This window comes from Muscardinus avellanarius (assembly GCF_963383645.1).
Source record: "Muscardinus avellanarius genome assembly, chromosome: 6".
Classification (NCBI taxonomy): domain Eukaryota; kingdom Metazoa; phylum Chordata; class Mammalia; order Rodentia; family Gliridae; genus Muscardinus; species Muscardinus avellanarius.
This window is the reverse complement of record NC_137791.1, coordinates 98,623,456-98,638,356: the sequence shown is the minus strand read 5'-3', so window position 1 is coordinate 98,638,356 and position 14,901 is coordinate 98,623,456. Positions and strand designations below refer to the sequence as shown.

Below are 14,901 nucleotides of genomic sequence, written 5' to 3'. Positions count from 1 at the left end.
GAAAAATATTAGAGCAAAGTAAGAGTTTACCAGTCCCTCTCTCACTTACAGGAATGCTATTCCTAGAATATTCTTAAATTTAAAATAGTTTGATAAGCCTGTGATCTTTGTACTGCTTCCAAGAGTCAGCAACTCTATAAGAAGATTCCCATCAATGAACCCCACCCATGGTCTCTTCTTTGTGACAACTTTGCAAGATCATCCTCTGGGCTGGCAGTCCATTTCACATCATCAGGTTTCTGCAATTTCTTTGAGCACCCGCAGCAGCTCGGCAAACGTTGGGCGGCCTTCAGAGTTCTGGAAAGACAAATGGAGGTGATGAGCTCAGCTTATGACTCACTCAGACACCAGCTTGAGGGACTTGTGGCAGCAACCTGGATCCAGGCTGGTTCTCCACAAAAAAAAAAAAAAAAAGACATCTTGGCTGATATACACAGTGGCATTTGCAAAAAATAAAATGGCTAGAGCTGCAAACACATGCCACATGTATCTATTTAAATGAAATATGGTTAAATAAATGTTTAAAGTCAGTTCTTCAGTCACATGAGTCACTTTCCAAGTCCTCAATAGCCAGAGGTGGCTTCCATGTTGGACAGCACAGATGGAGAACATTTCCATCATTGCAGAAAGTTCTATAGACAGCACTACCCTAGAGATTTATGTGAATGAGTTAACATGTATGGAGTCAGGGAAGAACTATAAGAGAAAGGGAATTTATGGTGTCCAGCCCCAGTTATCTATTACTTCTGATCCCCTCTAGAAAGAAGAAATTCATGCAGCAAGAAAAAGGCATGTTTTCATGAAAGATTTTATAGATCCAGAGATACAAGCTGTGCTGTCTTATGTCCAGTCTACAAAATCCCTGGCCATGAAGCCATGAATCAAGACATTTTTTTTCCTATTTTACTGATAAATGTGGATCAGCACTGGTTCCTTGAAGAAGAAGAGATGACACTGTGGGCATCTTTGAAATCAACGGGAAATAGAGCTACTTTTTGCTGTATTCTCACAGAGATCATGGTTAGTTTGCTTAGAAAGACACTACCCTTAGTGGTTTATAAATAGAGCATCAGTAAAATGTCCAGAGCTGAAGAAAATGTAAGCAAACATGAGAATTCTCCTTGAGACTCCAAAAATAAATTATGAAGTCTTTTGAAGAGGCCAGAGTTCTACATGTAGAGCCTACAGAATGTGTTTATCAGCGATAACATAATTTGAGGCAAAATCAACCTTTGCAAACAAATCAACATGACCAAAAATTGTTTCAATCAACTTTCCAACTGCAATTTGAGACTGAGGTCATTTATTTGGGCCTTCTGTGAGCATCCTATTTGCCCCTTCGCCTTCTCTGTCTCATAGCCACAGATATATAAAATCTAAGCATTCTATGCACATATACATGTACACTTTGTCATATACATATGCAAATGCTCTTTGACTTACAGTGAGTGTACCTCTCAAAAAATAAGTTGAAAATATTATAAGTAAAAATGTATTTAATTTATCTAACCTACCAAACATCATAGCTTTGCAATACAGCCTGTAGAGTACTACCTGTTTTATCCTGTGATGGACTGAGTGGCTGTCTGGGAGCTATGGCTTACCACTTCTACCCAGCATCCAAGAGAGAATCATACCTCATATTGCTAGCCCAAGAAACAATCGAAATTCAAAATATGGTTTCTACTGGATGTATATCATTTTTATAACATTGTACAGGTGAAAACTGTAAGTCAAACTATCATAACCACTATCTGTTTATTTCTGAGCTAGTGACATTATCACAAAGATATTAAGACAACTAGGCTTTTTTCACTTGAACTTCATATTTATAGTTTAATTTTCTGAACAGTTAAAAAAATCAAAACACTTTTATTACTATGATCCTAGGTTGTAACCTAAGTTGTTTTTTTACTAACAACTTAACATTTTTATGTCTTTTGAGATTTTGTTAATCATATATAAAACATTTTCACTCATTGGGGAATTTTATAAGTTAAATACTTCTCTGGAATGTGAACAACCACATCACTTTGAAATACTGTCTTTTCTAGTGTTTGGAGATTGGGAATTCAGTGATTTTTTTTTTCTTTCAGGCTAGGGGAAACACTTTGTCAAGCTGTGATTTTTCTAGGCTGAGACTGTCACCTGTGAGAGAATAGAGGTTTGAAGTTTGTGGCTTCTTGAAAGTAGAGCTTTCAAAATACAGGGGAGTCTGAAAAGGGGAAGGGAGTGTTGAGCCCATACCCAGAAAAGGCAGAACTGGGACCGAAACCCCTTTGTGGCTTTATTTTTTAGCTTGGAATTTCAACAAAAGCAGCAACTGAGCTATCAGGAGGTGACTTCCTAAGTGGTGGTTCCTGGCACGTCTAAGTGGTGGTTCCTGGCACGTGCTCTGCCTTTGTTCCTACCTATCCTGGCCTAATCTCTATCCAGAGTCTTCACTGCCACAGAGAGATGAACCCATTGCTTCCAGCCTTGAAAAGCAAAACAAATGAGATTGAAATAAAGAAAAACATCAGCCTTCTTTTTTAACATGGAAGCATAGCAAAGCTGCTTAGGCCTTTATCAGTTCTTAAAGATAATAATACACCTAATCAGTGAGTCTTTAGAAACATCAAGAGTTTCCACAAGAACCAATCTCAGACACATAAAAATTGAAAAACACACTGAGCTCCTCAGCTGACAGGCCGAGGAGTTAAAAACCAAAAGGATCAATGCTTTTCCAGTGGGAGTTTCAAACAGAAATAGTACCTCTGGCTCTAAGGATCATTAGTAAGACAGACACTTTTGCTGCCGTAATAGAGTCTTGGGTAATATCATTGACAATCATGTTTGCTCTCGGATGCTGGGGCTGCAAACTAGGAAGATAAGGGGTGCTCACCTCATGCCAGCAGCTGTACATGACTTCATATATAAACATAGATGCCAGGTAAGGGCGATATAGCCGGAAACCTTTAGAAATGGCTTCTATAACTTGCACATTGGACTTATTTTCAAAAGGCATTTTTCCTTCGGTAAAAACTTCCCACATTAAAACGCCTGCAAATAAAATGCATTAAAAACAAGAGGTTAGAAAGAAACAGTTACTTGGAACTGCGAGAACTGTGCTTCAAATTACAAGACATTATTTTTCTCCTCCAATCTTTTAGTTATTATTTCATCCAGAATGAGAATATTCTATCTAGGAGGCAGGCTGTACACACCTGAGATACTAAAGAGTGCTAGATCCTGAAAAGAATCCCAGTGGATGCCGTTTCTTTCCTGTCCCATGGGTCTTGATAGTCTCCCTGTTAGAAATTGAAACACTGCCAAGATTTTCATCTAAGTACTGCTCATGTCCCCACACACTGAAAGCAATGAATCTTTCTGATATTTCATAGGAAATGACAGATTTGTGTGATGCTCTGCTGCCTGCCAAAGTCAAGAGTTTCCCAGCCAGTAAGTGGCCCATGTCCCTCTCTTTCCACTAGAAGACCTAACCCTAGAGTATCTGTCAGGGGCTCTGCACATAAGTAGTGTTCAATAATCATTCATCAATGGCTGATTGACTTGTGAAACTTTTTCATGAACTTCCAATTTGAGTTTATTTGATTATAAACCTAAAACCCTAGCCTAAAATATTCATTTGATATTGGTTACAGACCAGGCCTATGCTAGAGCCAGATGATTGTATAAGAATGAGACCAGTCCACCTACTCAAGAGGCTCACTGTCCAGGGAGGAAGAGACAAATGGTCAGGTAACTCAGGGATTTCTTGAGGCCTTTGTGTTGCTATCCAGAGGTCTCTAAAGTATGCTCTGATAAATTACCTATTCCCCAATCCAGTGTCACCTGCTAAGACCACCGTAAGTCAGTGGGGAACTAATGAGATCAACAACACAGTGAAACCTTGTTGTGAACAATAAATTCACACCCTTTTGAGGGTCCAGAGGTCTCTCTAAACCCAAAAGCCAGTCAGGGAGGTCTGGATGAAAGAAAAAGACTTTCACATTTATTTCCATATTTTGGAAGTTAATTCAGAGGACAAACTACATTGGATATGAGCAGACAGTGTTTCTCAGTGAAGAACATCAGCCAATACAAGTGTCAATCAACTGATCCCAAGGAAGCCTATGTCTAAATCCCATAGATCTTGAAGGCAATAAAGCAAATGAGGTGGTACCATTTTTTTTATGACCCAGGTTTTAAGTTCAGCTTGTCAACTAAGCATTTGGAAAATAGATGGGCTGCTTAGCAGTTAAGCAATGGAGTTTATCATAGACTTCCAAAATTCAATGATGATTTTAGATCATTTTTTCTTTCCAGCCTCTGTGGTATGGGAAAGATGGCTGGTTTGTTTTCTATGTCAGTAGACGCTCATTGAAGAAAGAAAAACTCCAAAGGGCATACTTATGCAAGAAAACGAATAAGTCCAGTTGCTGAAGAAGTCTGGTGGTGTTTAGGACACAGACGAAAACACAGTTCTAAGAAGATCTTCTAAAAATGCTATAACACATTAAGAAATCAAAGCTTAAATCAAGCTCCACCAAATACACTCACCAAATGACCAGACATCAGATTTACTGCTGTATTTGTTGAAATGAAAAACTTCAGGAGGGGACCACTTGACCGGAAACTTGGCTCCAGAAGAAGTGATGTATTCATCATCTAAAACATACCTAGGGTCATCAGATTCAAAACATGTTGTGTAAATTACCTCAAAAACCTATAAACTTCAAAGCCCTTTGGTTAACCCTGATTTGCTAAACTATGATAGGTTTTACTCCAGAGAGGCTCTGTACACCTTCTCTTCTCATTAGCAGAACATGAAATCATCTTTTATGGTATTTTCTCCCAAACTGAATCACATTGTGTTTTTGTTGGATCTCAAAAAAACCATAGTGAAGCTGGCTGTGGTGGTGCACGCTTGTAATCCCAGCATTTGGGAGACTGAGACAGGAGGATCACGGTTTGTGGACAGTCTCAGTTACTTAGTGAGGCCCTTTGCAACTCAATGAGACCCTGTGTCAAAATAAAGAATAAAAAATAGGGCTGGGGGTGTAGCTCAGAGGGAGAATGCCCCTGGGTTCCATCCCCAGTACCAAAAAAAAGTAGCAATTCTCTAGTTCAAAACATGGTCCACTGTTTATGTGCATTATGACTCATTCTTAACTCTATAAAGACACACACTGAATGCTCTAACAGCCAAGGTTATTAAGAGGAGATAAACAACCACTCTTCTTACACTGAAAATTAACTCATCCTCTATGCCCCACAAAAATATGTACATAAAGAGAAATATGGCATCTACTTTGGAATTCATTCTTTTTTCATTATAAGAAGAGTAGTAAAAAATATCTCTAATATATTAGAATGAGCCTTTATAAAAAGAAGCCAGAAATAATTTCCATCTCCTTTAAAAACAAAAATAAATAAATCCTACCTCTTTTAGGGGGATTTTATTTAAAAAATGTCAAAGCATGGGAATCCAGAGAAAAGGAAAACAATTATCTTCTACTTGCTATCTCTTGAATATAAAATATAGCATTTTTTGAATTATTTAAAAGTTGCTCCCACACTCTCACATTTTCCCCATACTCCATCTCACTCCACTTTTAAGCCCTGCATTATTAAGTCAGAAGTCATTCTGCTTAGATAAAGAATAAGAAAAAACAAAGAAGGAAAAGTCATTTGCCATATATTTGAAGTTTCTGAAGTCTAGAAATTTCAGAGAAGGACTGGATTATTAATAAGATACTTGGGAAATTTTTCATTAATAACAATGAGCTCTCATCACCAGCACTATCTTCCTAGAAAAAGATCCCTGGAGGTAGGAGGAAGGGGAAAGGGAAGGAGTACTAGACACTGGTGGTCACTGACTTAGGCTCTCATGACCTGAACCCCATAAGGGCTGCCCAGGCCACATAACAGAGAAAGAAGCCCCCACATGACTAGGTTAGTGGAACTCAAGATTAAAACAGAACCTGCGCCTCTTTCCCAGGTAGATGGCCAGGAAAGGCAGAAAGATTCCAGAGAACACATGGCTGTGGATGTGGCTAGGTAAGATCTTAGACAGCCCCATGGAGTTTTCTACTCATAGAGAATTACAGTTCTGAAGGAATCTTGCAGACAGAAATTCAGAGTTAGTCGGCAGCTACGTGTGTAGTTGGACCAAGCTGGGAAGATGGTGGCTACAGAAACGCCAGTGTGCCTATAAAACAGGACCAGACAAGCCACCACTCTACCATACCTGGCCCACCAGACACCCAGAACTGGGACTTCACTACTGAGGAAAGTCAAGAAGAAACACTTCTCTCACTGAGGTTAAGTTCCTAGCACTCCAAAGAAAAGGGGGCTCATGATTGAAATTATATTAAATAAAAAACATGCCTAGATTTTCCACAATGGAGTTGTAGACCAGAGGTTTACTATATTTCACTATAGATGTGTTTGATGATGACCTAGGAAAATCAGGAATAAGGAAACATTTTTTTTCATATTTATTTTTAATTGGTGCACTGTATTGATACATCATAGTGGGATACATACTTTTGTAGACATACATGCACACATTGCCCAGTCAGCCCCCACCCAATCCCCACCCCATTCTCTCCCTATCCCCCCCTCCTATGCTTGGCTTAGTAGTTGACATCTAGTATTATAACAATTTATCAAAAATTAAAAATGATAATCTCACATAACAGTTTCATTTGTCTGATACCAAGCTTTTGATGACTTAAAGATAACATTTCAATATTTCTTTTTGCTTTCTTTCTTACCAGAGAATCTATTTTTTTTCTATTTTTTAGGTGAAACTATCATATATTTATATATTTATTTTTCAGAAAAAAAATCTATCCTAATATGGAATATGGACTCTAGGTACCCACATCGATCTTGAAAAAGAACAAAGCTAGAAGATGTATATTTTCTGATTTCAAACCATATAAAGCTACAATAATTGAAACAGTGTAGTACTATTCTAAAGGCAGATATATAAACCATTGGAGTTAAAAGCCTAGACCTAAATTCTTCCCTATATTGTCGTTATTTTTGACAAGGTTTCCACGAACATTTGGTGGTAGAAATAATAATCTTTTAACTAAATATTGTTGAAAAATAATAATTACATGGAAAAGAATAAAATTGGACCCTTACCTAATCCCATATACAAATATTAACTCAAAATAGATAAAAGACCTAAATATAAATCTTAAGACTATAAACTTTTAGGAGAAAATCTGGGTCATAAAACCTCACAACATTGAAATTGGCAGTGATTTCTTGGTTATGATTTCAATGGCACAGGCAACAGAAGAGTATACAAACTCCCTAAAAAATAAAAAACATATTGTATATCCAAAGACAATGTAAACAGAGTTAACAGTTACTAATAGAATGGGATAAAATATTTCCAAATGCTATATCTGAAGGTATATTAATATTCCAACTAGAAATCCTAAAAATTAACAACAATAAAGGCAAACAATACCCTTTAGAGATAGGTAACAGACTAACATAAATAATGAATCTCCACAGATAACCAATCTTAGTTGTCTGTTGGATGGAAAATCTTGTTTCTCTAGTTCTGATGTGTGTTACCTATTTCTTCTTTGTAGTTAATCTCTTTGAGTATTTTCTCTAGTGCTGGTTTTGAAGACAAAAATTCCTTCAGTTTCTGTTTGTCATGGAAGCTTCTTATTTCTCCATCTAATTTGATAGAAAGTTTTGCTGGGTAGGAAATTTTTGGCTGGAAGTTGTTTTCTTTCAAAATTGGGAATATGTTACTCCAAGCCCTTCTGGCTCTCATAACTTGGTTTGGGAAGTCTGGAGTGATTCTAATTGGTTTGCCTCTGAATGTCACTTGGCCCTTTGTTTTTGTTGCCTTTAAGATTCTCTGCTTGGCTTCCACATTGGTCATTTTAACAATTATATGGCGTGGGGATCCTCTTCTCCGATCCTGTCTAAAGGGAGTTCTATAAGTTTCTTGGACCTGCGTATCGACCTCTTGCTCTATGTCTGGAAAATTTTCTGCTATTACTTCCTTGAAGAGATTGTTGATCCCTTTGGTTTCACTTTCTTTTCCCTCCTCTATTCCAATTATTCTTAGGTTAGCTCTCTTAAAATGGGCCCATATTTCTTCAATATCAGATTCCTGCTGTCGGATATTTTTTCCTAGATTAGAAACTATGCGTTCATTTTTGGATTGCTCATCTTCTAAGAGCGAGATTCTGTTCTCCATGTGGTCTAATCGGTTGTTTGTGTTTTGAATTGAGGCCTTTACTTCATTAATTGCATCCTTTATCTCTTTTTGGCTCTCTCTGAGTTCTTTTCGAAGCACCTCTATTATTTCTACAGTTATTTTCCTGATTTGATCTTCTAGAAATCTCTGATTTTCTGTTTTATCGGGTTCTGATGTTGCGGGGTTGTGAGCATTCATTGCTCCAGTATTATTCCTCTTTCCCATGATTTCGGAAGTTTGTGCCTTCTCTGGGTTCTTCCCTTGGGTCACTATGACTTCACTTAAGGTGCTCTGGATCTCGAGTCTGTGGTATCTAAGACCCCACTACTCCTTTACTGGGTTGTATCACAGAGTCTCCGACCCAGAGAGTCGATAGAGGCTGCTTTAGACCGTGGGGGGTGCCAGGTTGCACGTTCTCCTATGGTGTGATATCACTACCACCGCCCCTCTCCCACTGGGTCAAGTCCCAGTGAGTACAGTACTGGGATTTCTCCGCTGTGGCCCGCAATTTGACTCACTGTTCTTGAGTACGCAGATGTAGCTGTAGTGAATTCGGTGCTGCTGCCGCCGGTGGCAATATGGCGCCGCTGCTACGCCCTCGGCTGTTGGGTTGGCGTTTTTTTTTTCTTGGTTTTGATTTCCACTCTGAATCTCTGCAGCGTGTGCTGAGCTCAGACACTGGGAGCTTTAGATGTCCTCTGCGCCGAGAAATCCCGCCTGGCTGTTCCGCAGCGGCTCCCCTCAGCTTGCTGTGGCCATCCCGTGAATTCGCCGGCAGTATGGCGCTGCTGCCGCGTCTGCCGCGTCCTCGGGCGTGAGGATCTCCTCTGTGGCTCTGTTCTCAGTCCGCTTTCTCTCTGGAGCCTGGTGATTTTTTTTGTTTCTCTGGTGATGTTGTTTTCTGGCTTTGAAAGGCGCTGATTTTGTGGTAATGGATATTTGTTGTTAGCGGGGCTCTTAAGCCCCACTTTTCTCGGTCGCCATCTTCCCGGAAGTCCCCCCATTTTTTTCTATTTAAAAAATATATACTTGTGAGCCGGGCATGGTGGTGCACGCTTGTAATCCCAGCATTTGGGAGGCTGAGACAGGAGGATTATGATCCGCGGCCAGGCTCAACTACTACTTAGTGAGGTCCCTTGCAGCTCAGTGAGATCTTGTTTCAAAATAAAGAATAAAAAATAGGGCTGGGCGTGTAGCTTGGAGGTAGAATGCCCTTGGGTTCCATTCACAATACCACACACACACACACACACACACACACACACACACACACACACAAATATATATCTATACACTTGTGAAAAAAGCATTTTTCTTAATCTTACACAGATGAGTGGACTGAAAACACCTCCTTTTTGTTTTAAGTTTTACCACAGTTGTGTTAATAATGACCAAAAGAAAGATGAAAATAGTTCCCAGTAAATGCCTACTTTGCAGCTAAAATTGGTACATTTTCTGAAATCCAAAGTGGATTAGCAGGCCAGGCGACCACACCAACACTTTCCCCCACCCTGAGGGGGTGGGGAGAGCAGAGGTAGCAGGATCTCCAGCTTGTCAGTAGACAATGAAAGATTCTTCTTATGAGCAAATAAAAATACAAAAGTCTAGGTATAGATCACATATCACCTACCTGGTCATTCCAAAGTCTGAAATTTTTACTATATATGTAGAACTGACCAAACAGTTTCTTGCTGCCTACAAAAAGAAAAAAGAATCCAAGTTGGCTAAAATTTTTTCTTTCAAGAGTTTTAGGTCCAGGGATATATTTCAATATTAGGGCTTGCCAAGCATGCAAAAGGCCCTGGGTTCAATCTTAGCTCTGCAAAAATAAAATAAAAACAAAGAGAGTTTCTACTTTCCTTTTCTTTAGTTTATCTGTACCCTGCATTACCTTTTTATGTGGATAGCTATGTTATTGTTATGAGGATACTTCTCAGTGAAATAAGTGAATATCTGTCCTTACATGATGAATTTTAATGATTCTTCAGTGTAATAAAAATGGGATGTCAACACTTCTTAAAATATTTAATCTTAGTCAAAAAATATTGGCCAGACGTGGAGGCGCACACTTGTAATCCCCGCACTTGGGAGAATGAGACAGGCGAATAGTACAGGTTTGAAGCCAGCCCCAGCTACTTAGGCTCTCAGCAACTTAGTGAGACCCTGTTTCCAAATAAAGTATAAAATAGGTCTGAGTGTATAGCCTGGAGGTAAAAAAGCCTCTGGGTTTCATCCCCAGTAATATATATATATATATATTTATTTATCAAGTATATATATATATATTTATCAAGTATATATATATATTTATCAAGTATATATATATATTTATCAAGGATATATATATATATCCTTGATAAATATGACAATCCAATCTAACAATAAACTATGAATTATGAATCTTGGCATAAAAATAGTGCATATCATTTATTTAAAAGAAGAAACCCTAGTATACATGACAGATAAGGCATTCATAACTTTGGGATTCTTAAGAGGTAATAAAAATTAAGAAATTATATTTACAACTTAAATTTCACTGAATATAACTACTTATAGTGATAATTTCATATTTCTTAAAATTAACACAGTGCACTAAATATGATATTACATAACACTGAGATAATACCTTTGGTGCCAATTACATTTCAACAACTTAAAAAAACCATCGGTTTGGTTACTTAGACTCATCTAGATGAACTGTTTGATAGAATTTTTCTCCTTTCAGCTCATTTATGGCTCAGTAAGTTCAATAACACAAGCATAAAACAGTGCATGCCTGTAATTCTAGCTATTGGAAACTGAGGCTTGAGCATTGGTCTGGGCAAGGTAGAAAAACCCTGTCTCAAAAAAAATTTAAAAGTACCAGAGAAGTAGCTCAGTGATATTCTTCAGTTTAATCCCCAGTGCACGTGTGCATGTGCGCACGTACACACGCGCACACACACACACACCCCAAAAAACTTAAAATGGTAAGCCAGAAGAAGCCACTTTGGAAAATTCCAGCAAGTGCCAGCAATAACCTCAAAGCTGATCCAGAAAAAAAATCCTTGAAAATTTCATTGTTAGCTCATATATTCGATATAGCATGCAGATAGATAAAATGGAGTATAAAGAAAATGAGCAACTAAGGAAGAAACCTAGGATAGAAGGATCTATGAGGAGTCACCTGGAGCAAACAGAATAACTAAACTGCGGAAAGATGGCCCTGCTGAAACCAGGAGAGCGAGCCGGGTGGGACAGGTACATATCCATTCAGAACTTTGTTGACTGGCTCCTTTGTGCTGGGTACATAGCACGTGTGAACGGGGCTCCATCTCTGCAATCACAGAGCTCTCCTAGGACTAAGCACTGTTTACCATGTTTGGACATGGCAATTTATACAGTCTTCCCAGGGAACTCATCTGAGAGCGATACTGTAGCAGGTACCACTCTTCTAGTCAACTAACTTGCCCAGGGTTCCACAGCAAATATGAATCAGGCGTGATTTCAGCGCAGACACTCTGGCTCCACGGCTGTGGTTCTCAGCCTCCACTACATATGGGACTCACCCTGGGAATTTTTTTTTTTTTTTTTTTTGTGGTACTGGGAGTGGAACCCAGAGGCTTTCTACCTCCCAGACCTATTTTATATTTTATTTGGAAACAGGGTCTCACTAAGTTGCTGACAGCCTCACTACGTAGCTGAGGCTGGCTTCGAACCTGTGCGATCCTCCTGTCTCAGCCTCCCAAGCGCGGGGATTACAAGCGTGCGCCACCACGCCCGGCCGGGAATTTTCAAAAATGATTATCATGCTTCCATCCCCAGAGCTTCCGACGTAATTGGTCTGGGATATGGTCTGGGACTTGCACTTTTTCTCAGAGCTCCCAGATGATTCTAATGCACGGTGAAACTGGAAATTGAGAGCCCATGTTCTGCGCCTGTGTTCTTAGTACACTGCGCTTCATCTCGGAAGTCTGGGCCTTGACCTCAAGGCACACAGAGCCTTATATCTGTGGTGAGCACTGTAAATAATTAACCATTACATGAAGCAGGAAATAACAAATAGCATGAGTGCTCTAAGGCCTGGGTAGGATAAGTGTACTCCCCTCGGTGTGCCCAAGCCAGTATAATAGGCCTCCGTTCTCTCCCCAAATACCCCGGCTGAGGGACGAATACTGCAGGAGAGTGACTCTGGGTCAGGTGGGGTGCAAGCACAGGATGAGTTCTAAGTAACAGTCTCAGGGGGTTCTTACAGAATCTCCACATTCCCAATTGAGATCCTTTTTAGGTTGGGAAATGAGACATGGAAGGGCACAGCAGGAATAGCATGAAATCCTGGATAAATGTGGAATAGACAGAAAGGCTTACTCCAGAAAGGTTTGCCATAGCGAGCCAGGAGAGCAATGTTAGCATTTGGTTGGGGCAAGAGAGCCGTCTTTTTAATAAGAATGTTCTGAGCAGCACAGAGCACAACGGTTTAGTATTTCTTGTCTCCCGCAGTAACCCCAGTGATGCTTTTGCAACATTGTCAGAACAAGCCACGTCCACATGGCCGGCGACCCTGGGTGAGAACCGATGGGATCGCTCTTCGTGATGCGTCTCTCATTCCCAGCAGAGTGACTGTCACACACTGGGCGCTCAGTACGCGTTTAATGATCAAAGGGAAGAGAGGTGGAAAAGAAAACGAAAGAGAAAAAGGGAGGCAGGAAGAGAACAAAAGGAAGGAAATCATTTTTGCTCAGTCGATTAGCTAAGTGATTAATTAGTTCAGGCAGATTTAGAGTCAACCTTATTTGATTACAGCACCAATGGGCAATTAAAAAAATAAAGTTACATTTCACAATGAATTGCCTAAATAGGAAAATATTTTTAAAATCAAGCCAAAGGATATAGTCTTTAAAATACTGAAAGTAATTCCCATGGCCTCCCCAATACGGGTATAATATATGAAATAATAAGTGAATTTGCACTGTACTTACTAAATCTCTATGAATATAGCAGTTTCTCTCCAGATACTCCATTCCCTCGCATACATCCTGGCACATGCTCAGTAGCATTTTCTTCGTCAGGTTCCCTTTCCTCTCCCAGAGATAGTTAAGCAGGCAGCCGTTTTCCATAAACTCTGTCACAATGTAGAGGGGTTTCTGCTGTATGCACACCCCATAAAGCTGCACCAACCTGGAGTGGGAGAGCTTCCTGGGGAAGAAAAACAGACACCGGTGAGCAGAGAGGGTTTTGCATTTCTTGTGTTTGGACACAAGCGGCACTATTTGCCATTGGCACACTATTTTCATTATCAAGATAACCATCATCCCAACCACAGAGAGTAAAGGACATTTTCCTTTCCACCGTATGCACCAAGAAAGTGGAGCCAGAAACTTAAGCTGCTCTTTCAATGTAGAGAAATTGCACGCCCCATGCACTCTGGTTTTCTCCTCTCCCTTTGGGAAGCTTTTGCTTCCTCGTGGCTGCCTCTCCCAGCCCCAGTCTCAGAATCTCTGCTCTCTGAATCCCAACCTTCCTAAGTGCGGCCACCTAGACAAAATTTCTAGAAGAAAGTATGAACAATGGACATAGAAAAAAAATAAATTCTAACGAGTAAAACCATTTCAGAAGTTTCTAGCTAAAGTAGGAGGCTATAAAAGACACCAACACAAAACCTTGCTCTGTATTTAGTACACACACACACACACACACGCCTTGAATGTTGCCTACTAAAACATAACTAGAACTTTTTAGTCATCTAGACTCTTAAGTTTGTTTCTCCTACAAAATATAAAGTTCAGTCTCTGAAGTCCTTTAATGCCAAATGGTCACCAATGAGACATGGTTCAAAATTAATGTTTGTAATTTGAGATGCTATATAAGAATCAATCCTCCATTAGTCAGAAGTACTTTGAAAAGTTACTTCTTCTTTTCATTAGTAAAGGTAAAATAAAGACAGTTACTCAGGAAGATAATTTACCTTAAAACAACGTATAGGAAGTGATTACAGACACATTATCATAAAACTAGTTTGAAGAAAACAATCCAGTTAACAGGGAAGAGAGGCATTCAGAAAATCTAAGCATTATTTTAATTTGGATATATGTAGAAAAGTCAGATTTGCCTTTCAAGTTTAAAAAGTCTACTTTCACTTAAGGAATGCAATTTAGATGTATATGGAGTAATAAAATCAAGATATTAATATTAGCTGGGCATGGTGGAGCACACCTGTAATACCAGTTCTTGGAAGACTGAGACACAAAGTTTGCAGGTTCCATACTAACCTCAACAACTTACAGAGACCCAGCAACCTAGCAAGGCCTTATTTCAAAAGCAAAAAGTAAAAAGAGCTGGGGGTGTACCTTAGAGGTAGCATGCTCCTGAGTTCAATTTCCAATACTACTACAACAACAACAAAAAGAAGTAGTAATATTCTATTTCAAGGAAACAAGTATTGAAAGAGAATATAACTTGCCATAAGAAATCCATCAAGTCAATGCCCACGGGAAGCATTTGAGAGTTGAAACTTTACACTCTATTTGCTTAACAAGACCACTGGCAAAAATCTTTCAAAAATAAGACAAGCCTCTATCACAAATAAGAAAAAAAGCCCTTGTGTTTAGTTCAGTCTAACAAACAACATAAATATTTCTCATAGACATAGAAAAATGCAAATGTAAAAAGTAAATTAATTCTTGTTTGCTGTAACTTGA

The 14,901-nt window shown here is 39.2% G+C and overlaps 1 protein-coding gene across 1 annotated transcript in view; it reads right to left on the bottom strand.

Annotated features, from left to right (window-relative positions):
* Positions 1-231: 231 nt before the first annotated feature.
* Positions 232-14,901, bottom strand: part of TXK (TXK tyrosine kinase) — a gene marked incomplete at its 3' end in the record, with an annotated part of 43,733 nt that continues 29,063 nt past the window's right edge. The window contains exons 10-14 of the mRNA XM_080698167.1: positions 13,183-13,399; positions 9,855-9,919; positions 4,543-4,661; positions 2,885-3,042; positions 232-297 (exon numbers count right to left, since the gene is read on the bottom strand). Coding sequence (XP_080554293.1) covers positions 232-297; positions 2,885-3,042; positions 4,543-4,661; positions 9,855-9,919; positions 13,183-13,399 — 625 coding nt within the window. The remainder of the gene's footprint in view (positions 298-2,884; positions 3,043-4,542; positions 4,662-9,854; positions 9,920-13,182; positions 13,400-14,901) is intronic.